At 36.8% G+C, this 15,716-nt stretch overlaps 1 protein-coding gene across 3 annotated transcripts in view; it reads left to right on the top strand.

Moving 5' to 3' along the window:
- The window catches only part of HERPUD2 (HERPUD family member 2), a 90,140-nt gene that overhangs the window by 6,779 nt on the left and 67,645 nt on the right, over positions 1-15,716 (top strand). The window contains exons 2-3 of one of the 3 annotated variants that reach the window (XM_003930736.4): positions 12,546-12,623; positions 15,455-15,568. The exons of 1 other annotated variant lie outside the window; for it this stretch is intronic. In XM_003930736.4, the coding sequence (XP_003930785.1) occupies positions 12,546-12,623; positions 15,455-15,568 (192 nt within the window). The remainder of the gene's footprint in view (positions 1-12,545; positions 12,624-15,454; positions 15,569-15,716) is intronic. One more of the 3 variants, XM_010341303.3, reaches the window with a different exon arrangement.

Consider the following 15,716-nt stretch of genomic DNA (forward strand, 5'->3'; position numbering starts at 1 on the left):
ATTATATCCTGAGACTGCAGTGCACCTGTCTTTGTCCTATCTTCACAATCTACCAGTTTGTGTGAACCATAGCAGTCGTGTATTTTGACATACTCTATTGTACATCAGAGGTGTACATCACCTGCTGTGTGAATATCATATATCTCCACCCATGAGTGGAAGCAGCTAAGCTGGGAATGTGTCTTGGGAGTTCCAGAGAACATTACTCTGTAATATTCTGTATGACAGTTTTGCTTACTGTTACTGCAAGTAGATAAGGAGTAGAGGCAGTGACTCTATTTGTAGTGTTTCTGAATTTTCAGGGCTTTTAGATTGGATGCTTTTAGTGGGAAACAGCAAGGAGATGTGTTCTAGTACGAATTTACACACGTCATTTCCCACAGAAATGATAACTTTGTGCACTTGCTGGGACCTAGCTCTTTAAAGGTATTTGATGTTTGTGGCTGAACTATGTGTAATTACTTAATAGTTACTACTTTCAAAGGACTAGATTTTAGTTCATTGAACTGGATTATAGTTCACTGAACTAAGCTGTAAGTTGAAGATTGCTTTTACTGAGCTATTAAGATGATAGATATTAAAATTTTTTAAATTAATGTTTTTAAATTAGCATATGAAATTTGATTATGCTGAAGTTGGATATACAAGGAACGTGATTTTTAAGCCATACATAATTGAAAGACCCATTTAATCCTTGACATAAAAAATTTAATCTTTTGTCCGGGTGTAGTGGCTCATGCCTGTAATCCCAACACTTTAGGAGGCCGAGGTGGGTGGATCACCAGGTCAGGAGATCAAGACCGTCCTGGCCAACATGGTGAAACCTCATCTCTACTACAATACAAAAAAATTAGCTGGGCGTGGTGACACATGCCTGTAGTCCTAGCTACTCGGGAGGCTGAGGGAAGGGAATCATTTGAACCCGGGAGGTGCAGTGAGTGGAGATTGCACCACTGTACTGCAGCCTGGCAACAGAGCGAGACTCCATCTAAAAAAAAAAAAAAATTGTCTTTTGATATAGGGATGTATGATGTTTGAGCGGTTTCTGGTTAAACATTAAAGGGTCAGACACTTTCGATAAGGGTATACACGTGAACCTTTTAGAAACAGTGAAAAAGTCCATATTAGGACTTATTTTCACCTGTTATACCAGCAAGTGAGCTTTCCTCACCTTGGTTTTTAGCAATGTCTATTAAGTGGGTAGCAGAGCTTTTTATGGCCAGCTAGTTAAGCAACCTTTTATTTGGAGTAGGATAGTTCTGATTCTGGGCCACCTAGAGTACGTTAGGATGTTTCCAACTTGTTCTTTGTCTTATTATTTAGCTGACTCTGCACTGCCATATGTGACCAGGCTTCATCTAGGGTGGTGGGGTGGAGAAGTATTGGTGGTGAAAGTAGTGAACCTGATAGAATTTGCTGACTGTTGGATGTAGGGGTGAATACTAGGAAGAATGGTGGTAGTATTAATGGAGAGGTCAATTATATTTGTATGTTGTTTTCTGTGGAGCCAGCAGAATCTTTAAATTGACCATTTAAGTAGTACTTTTAGATTTGTCAACCCTAAACCTTCTAAATTCTTGGATTAGAAGGGTACCATGTAATTTTTTTTTTTTTTAATTGAGAAACTAATGACCTTTTATTGTGTTAAGTTACTGAGATCTTAGGATTTGTTATAGCAACTATCATTACCCTGATAGAGATGGTTTTTTTTTGGTTTTCTTTCTTTTTTTTTTTTTAGTTGAGGATGGAGTCTTGCACTGCCTCCCTGGGCTGGAGTGCAGTGGTGTGATCTCAGCTGCAACCTCCGCCTCCCAGGTTCAAGTGATTCTCCGGCCTCAGCCTCCTGAGTAGCTAGGATTACAGGCGCATACCACCATGCCCAGCTTATTTTTTGCATTTTTAGTAGAGATGGAATTTCACCATGTTAGCTAGGCCAGTCTCAAACTCCTGACCTTATGATTTGCCCGCCTTGGCCTCCCAAAGTGCTGGGATTACAGATGTGAGCAGCAATGGGTCTTTAATCAAGCTAAAAGATAATGTTATTAGCAGGGCTAGACAAATAACATTATATTAGTTTGTATAAGTCAAATTGAATTGAAAGCTCAAAATCTTTATTTTTTCCAATGCTATAGCTTGCAATACCAAAATAACTAGTTGAAAATTCAATTGCTTATTTTCATTTGTTATTATGTCTAACACATGATTTTCCTGATATTTAAATTATTTATTTATTTATTTTGAGACAGAGTCTTGCTCTGTTGCCCAGGCTGGAGTGCAGCAGCACCATCTTGGCTCACTGCAACCTCTGCCTCCCAGGTTCAACTGATTCTCCAGCCTCAGCCTTCCACACTTGCCACCACACCTGCAGCCACTACATATTTTTAGTAGAGACGGGGTTTCCACCATGTTGGCCAGGCTTGTCTCGAATGACTGACCTCAAGTGATCCGCCTGCCTGGGCCTTCCAAAGTGCTGGGATGGCGTGAACCATTGCACCCAGCCTTGATATTTAAATTAAATTCATTGATATTTAAATTGAAAAGGCAGATTTTTAAAATGTTATAAAAAATTTCCAGCCAGTTGCAGTGGCTAACGTCTGTAATCCAGCACTTTGGGAGGCTGAGGCAGGCAGATCACCTGAGGTCAGGAGTTCAAGACCAGCCTGGTCAACATGGAGAAACCTTGTCTCTACTAAAAATACAAAACAATTAGCTGGACATAGTGGCACATGCATGTAGTCCCAGCTACTCAGAAGGCTGAGGCATGAGAATTGCTTGAGCCTGGGAGGTGAGGCGGAGGTTGAAGTGAGCCAAGATTGTGCCACTATACTCCAGTCTGGGTGACAGAGCAAGACTCTATCAAAAAAAAAAAAGAAAAAAAAAATCCAAGTCTTACTTTTTACCTAGTTTAGGCACATGAAAAAAAGAAGTTAATTTTTCTTTTTTCTTTTTCTTTCTTTTTTTTTTTTTTTTTTGAGACAGTCTCTTTCTCTGTTGCCCAGGTTGGAGCACAGTGGCACAACCATGGCTCACCTCTGCCTCTTGGGCTAAAGTGATCCTTTTACCCCAGCCTCCCGAGTAATTGGGACTACAGGTATGCACCACCATTCCCAGCTAACTTTAGTATATATTGTAGAGATAGGGTCTCATTGTAGAGATAGGCTGGTCTTCAACTCCTGGGCTCTAGCTATTCCACCTTGACCTCCCAAAGTGCTGGGATTACAGGCATGAGAAACCATACCTGGCCAGTTTTTCCATTTTCAATTACTGTAAAGTGAAAGAATACTTTTCCTTTTATTTTATTTCGTTTCCATAGGTTATTGGTTAACAGGTGGTGTTTGGTTACATGAGTAAGTTCTTTTGAGGTGATTTGTGAGATTTTGGTGCACCATCACCCAGGCAGTATACACTGCACCCTATTTGTGGTCTTTTATCCTTTACCGCCTTCCCATCCTTTCCCCAGAGTCCCCAAAGTCCATTGCGTTGTTCTTATGCCTTTGCATTCTCATAGCTTTAGCTCCCACTTACTAATGAGAACGTACAATGTTTGGTTTTCCATTTCTGAGTACTTCACTTAGAGTAGTAGTCTCCAGTCTTATCCAGGTCACAGCAAATGCCATCAATTCATTCTTTTTTATGGCTGAGTAGTTCTTTCGCAGTTTCTTTATCCATTCGTTGATTGATGGGCCTTTGGGTTGGTTCCACATTTTTGCCGATGCAAATTGTGCTGCTGTAAACGTGTGTGCAAGTATCTTTTTTGTATAAAGACTTCTTTTCCTCTGTAGATACCTAGTAGTGGGATTGCTGGATTAATTGGTAGTTCTACTTTTAGTTCATAATAGTCAAAAAAAGGAATCTCCACACTATTTTCCATAGTGGTTGTACTAGTTTACATTCCCACCAGCAGTGTAGAAGTGTTCCCTGTTCACCACAACCATGCCACATCTACTGTTTTTTTATTTTTTTGATTATGGCCATTCTTGTAGGAGTAAGGTGGTATTGCATGGTGGTTTTGATTTGCATTTCCCTGATCATTAGTGATGTTGAGCATCTTTTCATATGTTTGTTGGTCATTTGTGTATCTTTTGAGAATTGTCAGATGTATAGATTGTGAAGATTTTTTTCACTCTGAGGATTGTCTGTTTACTCTGCTGATGTTCCTTTTACCATGTACCAGTTTAATTAAGTCCCAGCAATTTATCTTTGTTTTTATTGCATTTGCTCTTGGGTTCTTGGTCGTAAAATCGTTGCCTAAGTCAGAGTCTAGCAATCATCTATAATTTTTATAGTTTTGGGTCTTACTTTAAGTCCTTAATCCATCTCAAGTTGATTTTTGTATAAGGTGAACGATGAGGATCCAGTTTTAGTCTCCTACATGTGGCTTGCCAGTTATCCCAGTACCATTTGTTGAAAAGGGTGTCATTTTCCCGCTTCTTGTTTTTGCTTGGTTTGTCAAAGATCAGTTGGCGGTATTGGGTTTATTTTTGGGTTTTCTATTCTCTTCCATTGGTCTGTTTGCTTGTTTTTATATCAGTACCATGCTGTTTTGGTGACTATGGCCTATAGTACGGTTTGAAACTAGGTAATGTGATGCCTCCAGATTTGTTCTTTTTGTTTAGTCTTGCTTTGGCTGTGTGGGGTATTTTTTGGTTCCATATGAATTTTACAATTTTTTTTTCAAATTCTGTGAAGAATGATGGTGGCATTTTGCTGGGAATTGGGTTGAATTTGTAGATTGCTTTTGGCAGTATGGTCATTTTTACAATGTTGATTCTACCCATCCGTGAGCATGGGATGTGCTTCCATTTGTTTGTGTTGTCTGTGAGTTCTTTCAGCTGTGTTTTGTAGTTTTCCTTGTATAGGTCTTTTGCCTCCTTGGTTAGGTATATTCCAAAGTATTTTATTTTTTTGCAGCTATTGTAAAAGGGGTTGAGTTCTTGTTTTGATTCTCTGCTTGGTCGCTGTTGTTGTATAGAAGAGCCACTGATTTGTGTACATTAATTTTGTGTCTGTAAACTTTGCTGAGTTCTTTTATTAGTTCTAGGAACTTTCTGGAGGAATCTTTGGGTTTTCTAGGGAAACGATCATATCATCGTCAAAGAGCGACAGTTTGACTTCCTCTTTACCGATTGGATGCCTTTTGTTTCTTTCTCTTGTCTGTTTGGTCTGGCTAGGGCTTCCAGTACTATGTTGAAAAGCAGTGGTGAGAGTGAACGTCCTTGTCTTGTTCCAGTTCTCAGAGGGAATGCTTTCAAGTTTTCCCCATTCAGTATTATGTTGGCTGTTGGTTTGTCATGGATAGCTGTTACTATGTTGAGGTATGTCTCTTATATGCTGCTTTTGCTGAGAGTTTTAGTCATAAAGGGATGCTGGATTTTGTCCACTGCTTTTTCTCCATCTATTGAGATGATCATGTGATTTTTGTCTTTAATTCTGTTTATGTGGTATATTGCATTTATTAACTTGCATATATTAAACCATCCCTGCATCTCTGTTATGAAACCCACTTGATCATGGTAGATTATCTTTTTGATATGTTGTTGGATATGGTTAGCTAGTATTTTGTTAAGAATACCTTTCCTTTTAAGACTTCATAGTGGCTGGACATGGTGGCTCATACCTGTAATCCTAGTACTTTGTGAGGCCAAGACAGGTGGATCACTGGAGTCCGGCAGTTCTAGACCAGCCTGGGTTACATGGCAAAACCCTGTCTCAACCAAAAATATATACAAAAATTAGCCAGGCATGCCTGTAGTTCCAGCTACTCAGGAGGCTGGGGTGGAAGGATCACTTGAGCCTCAGGAGACAGAGGTTGCAGTGAGCTGATAACATGTCACTGCACTCCAGCCTAGGTGACAAAAAGCCAAAAACTTCAGACTATTTGAAGACATTTGAATATTCAATTGAAGGTAACAGTTTTTCTTAATTCAGATAGAATTCACATACTGTAAAATTTGCCCTGTAAAGTATATGACCCAGTGATTTTTAGTACTTCACAAAGTTTTGCTGTCATAATCACTGTCTAATTCTAGAATATTTTCATCACCCCAGAAACTCCATATCTATTAGCAGTCACTCTCTATTCTTTATTCTTCCAGTCCTTGGTAACCACTAATCCACTTTCTGTTTCTATGGATTTGCATAGTCTAGATATATCATATAAATGGAATCATATGGATTTTTGTGCCTGCTATCTTTAACTTAGCATAATGTTTACAAGGCTCATCTACGTTATAACGTGTATTTCATTCCGTTTTATGCTGAATAATCTCTCTGTGTATATCTTTATATACATCATATTTTGTTTATCCATTTGTCAGCTTATAGACATTTTGGGTTGTTTCTACTTTTTTTTTGACTATTATGAATCATGTTGCTATGAACATGACTGTACAGGTTTTTATGTGCATGTATGTTTTCCATCCTTTTTGGTACATACCTAGCAATGGAACTGGGCGTATACTGTGTCATGAGATAACTGTATGTTTAACTTTCTGAGACACTGCCAAATTGTTTTCCACAGTGGCTGAACCCTTTCACATTCCTACTAGCAATGTATGAAGGATCTAGTTTCTCTACATCCTTGCCAATACTTGGTTTTGCTTTATGTATTTTGGGGGGTACTATATAATTTTGTTATATTTTTATGTTCTACATTTCTGAAAATTGATGTGCCCTTGCTGTGGAAAGATAAAACCATTTGTTCAAAGTTGACTAGTAATTTAAAGAAAACATACTAAAATGCTAATATATGATTGCTTCTTTATCATAATTTGCTAGTATCAGTATCATTTGTAGAAGTGAATCAGATGAATTTAGCACCAGCAAGTGTTTTAAATTAGTGTTGTGATTCATAGACTGAATATTTCATTTCTGTTTTAAGTGATTATATGTAAAATAACTAACAAATTAGTTGGTTTCTCCAAGTCTGTATAAAACAGTTTTGGACTCGTAACACCTCAATTAGCAAATCTGCATTTAGCATATAATCTGTGAGGCACAGTAGCGGGCTATGGGAACACAGTAATGAGCAAGATGGCTATGGACCCTTTGTTCTTGGCACTTTTATTTAAGGAAAAAAAACACATGTTGACATAATTACAGGTTGTGGTTTGTGTTATGAAGGAGATAAACAGGGTGTGTGAGAGGGCATACTCTCCTATAGATTTGTACGTCAAGGAAGACCTCGCTGAGGAGGTGATTTTAAAACTAACATCTAAAAGGTGATTAAGAGTCAGGTATACAAGAGCTGGGAGAGAATACTGCAGGCAGGGAGTCTGAATTGGGAAAGAAATTGGGATCTAAGTGAATACCAGTTTGGCTGGTGAGTGAGGAGGAAAGAATACTATCAGGAGAGTTTGGAGAGAGACAGAACCTAGATCTGGCCATGGAAAGGAATCAGAATTAAATCCATTGTCGTGGGAATCCATCAGAAAGTGACAGGATTGATCTAAGTTTTTTTTGTTTATTTTGTTGTTTTTGTGTTTTGTTTCTTTGAGATAGGATCTTTCTCTGTAACCCAGACTGGAGTGCAGTGGAACTGATGATAGCTCACTGAAGCCTCAAACTCCTGAGCCCAAGTGATCCTTTTACCTCAGCCTCCCAAGTAGTTGGAGCTATAAGCATGCCCTATTACACCTGGCTGCACTAAAAAATTTTTTTGAGGAGATGGGGTCTTGCTATGTTACCCAGGCTGACCTTGAACTCCTGGGCTCAAGCAGTACTTCTGCCTCCGCTTCCCAAAGTGCTGGATTGCAGGTGTGAGCCACCATGCCTGGCTGATTTAAGTTTTTTTGTTTTTTGTTTTTTTCTTGAGATGGAGTTTTGCTCTGTTGTTCAGGCTGGAGTGCAGTGGCCTAATCTTGGCTCACTGCAATCTCTGCCTCCTGTGTTCCAGCGATTCTCTTGCGTAGCTGGGACTACAGGTGTGCGCCACCACGCCCAGCTAATTTTTGTATTTTTGAGTAGAGATGGGGTTTCACCATATTGGCCATGCTGGTCTTGAACTCCTGACTTCATGATCTGCCTGCTTTGGTCTCTCAAAGTGCTGTGATTACAGGCATGAGCCACTGTGCCCGGCCCAGTTTTTTCCTTTCTGTTGAATTACTCTTACTGGCATACAAACACATTATTTCTCTCTTGAAGAAACAAAAGCACACAGTAATACATACCAAAAGCCAGACCCTCTGTTGATCCCGTTTCCCTTCTAGCTATTGTCCTATTTCTTCCTTTAAGTGTAGAACTTTTATCTGTTGTATCTATTTGCTATCTCTATGTGTCTCTCCTTTTCTCTTGAATCAGTTCCAATTAGGTTTTTATCCTGCTACACCACTAAGATTACTTTTATCGATGTCATTAATGGTCTTGTTGCAGGGTGCTGTGGGGAATTATAGAGATAAATAGAATAACATGAAGGGAGAACACTATGCATAGTAACAAAAGCCTAGAAACGCTCAAATATTCATTAACAAACTATAGTACTTTCCTATAATGGAGCAATATGCATTTGTTAAAAGGTACGAAGAAGATATTTTTATGATGCTAAGCAGTAGTATCTCTGATTTATTAAGTGAGAAAACCAGATGCAATAGAGTAAGTGTATTGTACTACTTTTCATGTAAGAAAACGAGGAAAATAGGAATATGTGTGTATTCAGCTTTGTTATGTTGTAAAGCATTGTAAGGCTAATCCAAATCATAGAGGGGATAAGGACAGAACTAAAACCTCTTTGAATGTACCTTATTTATAGTTTTTACCTTATCACCATTTTTTGTTATATATAATTATAAAAATCCCTAAATGGAAGCACAAGAATTAAAATATGTCAGGGTGGTGACACAGTTTGAAGAATTATTATTTCAAGTAACTTTGAAACACTGTATTTTGACTGTGTATCCCTAGTGGCTTATATCCTAAGGACAGAGAAAGTCAATAAGAAATCTTAAACCTAGTTCATTATTGTTAATAGCAATCTTGTTATTGTTATTTTGAGATTACATGTAGTAGGCTAAAACAAATAGGTACGTTTGCTAATGGCATGTATTTATTAGTGTCATTAGCAAGAAAGATTTTCAGGGTGAGAGAAGATACAAATAAAATGAGTGAATACTGTTTAATTTAATGGGAAATACCAAAGTGAACTCAGGATTTAGATTTCTGCTTATAAAAATGCATATTTTCTAGCTCTGCTCACTGAAGAAGTAATGACAGGTAAAAATCAGTATTCCTAGCTCCTAGATTTTGGTCTTCAGATACTATTTCCCATTAAAATGAATCATGGATCCTGGAGCAATGGCTGATGCCAGGTCTGGGGCCTGAAATGTGTAAGATGAACTTACATTTTGTTCCTGAGAGCAACGAAGCTACTATTAGAGATGACAGAGATCATGTTAAAATGATGCTGGAACCACCTAGCAGGAACTCTTACTGGTCAAAAATGGTGCAATTTGAGGTCTCCCTTATTAAAAGCCCTCTTGTCAAACAAAAAGGAATTGGAATCTGATCAGCCCTCTAGAGCTAACTACATTGTACAGGAAGTATAGGAACATGCTGTACAGTACCAGGAGGATAGTTTGGCTAATCAGACTGGAAAGTTCTATGAGACAAATAATTTCTTCAACAAATAAATAGCATGGGAAAAATTTTTAAAAAGTAGAAATTGTTAAAAGATTAAAAGAGGCATAACAGCCAAAATCTGTGTGCGAACCTTGTTTGGATTCTGATTCAAACTGTCTTTAAAAGACATTTTTGGGCAAGTGGGAAGAGTTGGGCTGTACTTGATATTACATATTAAGGAATTATTATTTGTTGAATGCGGTAATATGGTTATTATATAACTTACTAAATCTGTACAGATGAAAAGAAGTGATGTGTAATATTGCTTTAAAATACAGTACTCAGCTGGGTAGAGTGGCATATATCTGAGTCCCAGCTACTCCAGAGGCTGAAGTGGGAGGATTACTTGAGCCCAGGAGATCGGGGCTGCAGTATGTAACGTGATCGCACCTGTGAATAGCCACTGCACTTCAGTCTAGAAAACAGAGTGAGATCCTGTCTCTCTCTCTATATTTTTTAAAGATTAAAATACAGTATTCTCTTTAAAGAAAAAAATGAGGGATGGGTGAGAACACAGTAGCAGAATATTGGTAGTTGTTGAAGCTGGGTACTTGGGAGTTCTTGAAGATGGTACCTGGGGGTTCATTTTATTCCCTCCACTGTATGTATGTTTGATAATTTTTATAAAGGAAAAAAATTCATAAAAAGAGACTGATGTCCTTTATGCAGAGTGATGATATGACATAAAAGTATCTATTAACTAAATGTTTGGTCTGGTAAAAAAGCGACAGTTTATGATGACTGTAATACTTATTGAAAAAACTTCTTTAGGTTCCAATTGTAATCAGCACATTACAGAAATTTATAAAGCATTAGGTAATTCATTTTGGCTAGGAATTAAATAATTGATTATATACTTAGCATTCAACTTTACGGCCATATAGTTTGCCATTCAGTGCCTATAAGGATATAGGAAAAAAACTTAGTTTCTCCTGTAATGCTCTCACAACACTCAATGCAGAATACTTCTGTAATGTCTAGTCACCAAAATGCGTGGGGATTTCTCTCCAACAACAAGCAGTTCTGCAGGTAATTCTCCAGTGGACACCAGCTGAATGTCCTTTTAATTCAGTCCTGACACTATCTACCTGGACATAGATTCTACAGGCTGAGGGCTGAATCCCAAAAGACTGTCCCCCTTCATATGTGGTCCCAAGCATAGGTTGTGGGCTATGTTTTTGACCAACTGGTTATAAATTGAGGTTCCTGTGACACCCCTTCTAGGATTCAATTAATTTGCTAGTGCAGCTCATGGAACTCAAGGAAACATGTTACTTATATTTGCCCACTTATAAAGGATATTATTACAAAGGATACAAGTAGAAGAGAGACGCAGAGGACAAGGTCTGGGAGAAAGGACTTAGAGCTTCTGTGCCCTTTCTGGGCCCATCCACTCTGGAGGAACTTCAACTTACTCCACTATTCTGGAGCCCTCAGAACTCAGTCCTTTTGGGTTTTCATTAGGTAGGCATGATTGATTAAATAATTGGTCATTGGTTTATCAACTCAACCTTAAGCCACTCTCCCTCTCTGGAGATTGGAGGTGGGAGTGGGACTGAAAATTCCAACCTTCTAATCTTTCGTGGTTCTCCTGGCAACCAGCCACCGTCCTGAGGCAATGTAGGGGATTCCAGCCACATTTATCTTATTAGCACGGAAAAGATACTCATCTTCTGAAGATTCCAAGGATTTTAGGAGCTATTCAGCAGGAAACAGCATGAAAACCAAATACATTTTATAGTACCACAGTGCTCCTCTCTCTCTCTCTCTCTCTCTCTCTCTCTCTCTCTCTCTCTCTCTCTATATATATATATATATATATATATATATATATAAGTTGTAAGACTTATGATACATATTTTTAAAAACCTCCTGTGCATTGTATTTGATTATTTATATATAGGAGTTTGTACATGTGAATTTGAGGAGTGGCACACTCCAAAATGCTTCCAGGAGAAAATGGAATATGTGTAATAGTTAAGTATCTTGGAAGGTTAGCTATGCCTTTTGTGTGTAAGGATGCCTGAACCACAGATCTTAGTATGATAGTTTCTATTATGGCTACTTTTAATATAAGAAGACCCTTTTGTAATAGCCATGGTGAGTCTTAAAAATTGTTATAGTTGTGGCTTGGATTTGACATATTTAATAGTTGTTGATAGAGCTAGTACTTGCTTTGATAAAATTCAAAGAACATTCACCTGTTTTGCAGTTATGAAATAGGCCTTATGTGGAATATGTGCAAATGCTCTAATTTTAAATAATTTTATATTCTGGATGCATATAGAGATGGTGTCTGACTCTCCATGCACTTGTGTTGATTTTTCTTTAGTGTTTTTCAAAAACATACAAAGGTATTTGGGAGAGTGGCAGGAATGATAACTAGAATAGTAAGTAAATTTATAACTAAATCTAAATGGCTCTTAAATTAAAACCAATGAATGGTTCTGCATGATATTAGTAAAGAACAAGATGAGTCTTATGTATCATTTAGATGAAAAATTGACAAAATGAGGCAAGATGATTCTGGTGACCTCGAAATTATATGCTACTGTTGACGATTAATGTAAGGCCAACCACTTTCTCATTTATGTAGTCTTGAAGATTTTTTAATGATAGTCATATATGCATTGCTTTATAGTTGAAAAGACAGACTTCCAATTTACCTACATTTTCCCCCCACTTAGGTTTTTTTTATGTATTAATTAATCTGTATTTTATTGTAGCTACAATAGATACGCTACCATTTGCTGAGCTCTTCAATGTTTTTTCTTAAGTAGAATTTGGAAAATGAAAAATTCTTAAATTGTGTCAGTTTTCTGCTTACTTGTGCCTAAAGGGAGTTTTATTTTACCCATAATTGGGCATGTTATTCCCAACTTTAATTTGCATAATTAGAAAAGTTGAATTCTTGTCTTTGTCCCATTTCTTAGTTGACGAAGGATCAAAGATTGGTGTATTCGGGCAGACTGCTTCCCGATCATCTGCAGCTGAAAGACATTCTCAGAAAAGTAAGCTTTTCTACCACTATTTGATACCAGATACATTCAGAATGTGAGAGGAGATATGTTCTGAAGTTTTATTCAACCAGTTCAGGTTTTAGATACTTACAATCAATCCCTTTGGGTAGCATAAGTGAAGATAAATTAGAAAGTAACATGATAGTTTTCTTATTAGTTTACGTTAACAGTTCTGTATATCCATCTGATAGCTAAGTCTGAAGAAGGATTATGTATTTGTGTTCAGGTATTTGTCATTTTTTTTGTAAGAAAATGCTAGTGACATCATTGGTACAAGTGGAGAATGTTAGTAGTGGTGATGGATTTTCATTAAAACAATGAAATTTCCTATAAATTTCCTTTTAGCCAGCTGCATAATATTTTTATACAAATTGCTTGAGTTGGGAGTTTAATTTCAGGAGGAAATTAACTGGTCCATCAGTTAGCAAACTTTGTGGGTGCTCAGAGCTAAAATATATTTCAATATGGTTTTTTCAATAAAATCAGCCTGAAGGCTAGTTATTTTAGTGGTAGCTTTTAGCTCATGTTCATTTGTGGAATTTATACTTATAGAGCTTTTCAGCATTTGAAATATTGCTTTTTGTTGCTGACTGTAGCAGAATTGAATAGCTTCTATGTTTTGCCTTAGATCTTTGACTTTAACTATTGTTGTGGATATTCCCTATCTAATTTAGAAGATCTGTATCTTCTCCTGTATGTTTATGATCACCTGTGGGAAACTTTAAAAAATATTAGTATATTCCTTCTGCTTAGACAGTTGACATTTTAGCTTTGCCAGTGTAACTTCTTGCTGTTATTTTAATTACGTAGTTTCAAATTGCTAACATGGTGCAATACAAACTCCCTCTAAAATAGTGGAATTAATGCAGCAGATTATTCTTTTTTCTTTCTTTCCTCTTTTGTTTAAACAAGTTTTTAGAGCTGTTTTAGGTTCATAGCAAAATTGAACAGAAGGTACAGCAATTTCTCATACATTCCCTGAACCCACATAGGCACAGCCTGCCCCACTATCAGCATCCCACACCAAAGTGATACAGTTGTTACAATCAGTGAGCCTACGATGACATACATTATCACCCAAAGTCTGTAGTTTATGTTAGGGGTCACTTTTGGTGTTGTACATTCTATGGGTTTTGGCAAATATGTAATGACATGTCTCCACCAGTATAGTGTCATTTAGAATAGCCCTAAAAATCTCTGTGTTCTGGCTATTTTTTTTTCTTGTTTTTATACTGGTGCTCAGAACTAAAATATATTTCAATATAGTCCTTTCTGCTATCTGCTCTTTGAAATACAGATATATTAAATGTTTTGCCCCAAAGATAGCTTAAATTTGCACATGAAGACTTTTGAAAGATTTTTGCTGTCAGAATGGTTTCAGGCCAGACAACTTAAAATAAAAAACTGCTTCAGTCAACTGTTGTGTGCCTATATAAAACATTTTGAGTAATAAGTTTATGTTTTGAATAGTTCTTTCAATTGTTTTTGTTAAAATCAGTGTACCCTTTACTTTTTTCAGTTTAAATGCTGCCATTAGCTTTACCTATTTAGTCATAAAATGTTTTATAGAAACATTCCCAAGATAAATTCTGTGAAGTAATTGTGAGTAATAGTGACCTTTTGAAACTAGGTTTCTAAGGATCAACGTCTTATACTTGTATGCTTTTTAATATTCTGTATTCAGAAGCTAAGGGGGACATTGTAAATGAGGAGTGTTTTCAACCTCCTTTGCCAGGTTTACCTTCTGTTGTGCTGTCTTTGAAACCTTTCTTTAGCATTCTAACCCTTAGGAACTTCTTCCTCCAAACTTCTAAAGCAGTTAAGGTTGGGCTTCTGAGTTTCATGCAAAAGACTGTTCTCTGTGTTTCTGTAATTGTGCTGTAGTGTACTAGTCTAATGTCTTAATAATATCATGAGCCTCTTTCAGGAAGGGTCTTGTACCCTTAAGTGGATTTGCCTTCAAATTAAGTACAATTATAGGTTCATGGTAGGCAAGTGATACATTCGTAGTTTCTATTAGCCTTGTTTCCCTTTCTCACCATTTGGGTATCTTTCTTCCTACTCCTTTTTCTTTGTTATTTGGTTCTTTTTCTTCTTTTTTTAATTGCTAACTCACCCTTCATTGTTCTCTGTCCTCCTTTATTCCTTCTTTACTTTTCCCATCTTACTAGCTTTGTGTCTAAGTATAAACAAATATGCTCATGATCTCACTGAGCTAAAATGCCAACCTAATGGTTATTTTGAATATTTTTCTTCAGTCATATCTGTAGGTTTATAGAAAAACGTGAGATATTTACAGAATATAGTTTAAATGTGTGCTTTATGTCTGCATATAGGTGTTACAGATAAAAATAGTTTTTGACTCAAAAAAGAGTAAAAAAAATCAACTTTGTAAAATTAAGGCAAATGAGATTATGATGAAGTTATTTGAGTTTCTTTTATAGTTGCTAAGTCTCAAGTGATGGAAATATGTAAACTGTACAAAGTTTAAGGTGCTAGATATTTTTATGCTGAAATGGTAGATTGTGCTGATACAACTTTAACAACATTGTTTGCTTTACGACTGCTTCGTATGCAAAATAATTTTTTAATACAGCAATTGCAGAGTATTTAGATCATTTTCCAAGCATGGAGAAAATACTGAATTCAGAAGGGTCCCAAATAAAATGACAAACTTACCTTCAAATGATAGCAGTTTATCACTAATAGAATGGGTAGGCTAGAAAGGGAACTACATTTTAAGTATTTCAGTTTAGCTACTGACTTTTTGAACTGTACGTTTTCTAGTACTACCCTTTAAATGTAATCTTCTTTAATTTTAGCAAGATGAGTATCATATGGTTCATCTAGTATGTACTTCTCGGACTCCTCCCAGTTCTCCAAAATCCAGCACCAATAGAGAAAGTCGTGAAGCATTGGCATCCAGCAGCAATTCTGTGAGTTGTTTTTGGAGGAGTAAGCACTAAAGTTTTCTGATTATTATTATTATTATTATTTTCTGCCTCTAAAAAATGAAAAATAGCTATTGGAGCTTGTGGATTTTGAGATTGTGTTTTGAATTAAAGTTAGGCATCTCGTGAAGTT

Source organism: Saimiri boliviensis, chromosome 10 (genome assembly GCF_048565385.1).
Source record: "Saimiri boliviensis isolate mSaiBol1 chromosome 10, mSaiBol1.pri, whole genome shotgun sequence".
In the NCBI taxonomy this organism is placed as follows: domain Eukaryota; kingdom Metazoa; phylum Chordata; class Mammalia; order Primates; family Cebidae; genus Saimiri; species Saimiri boliviensis.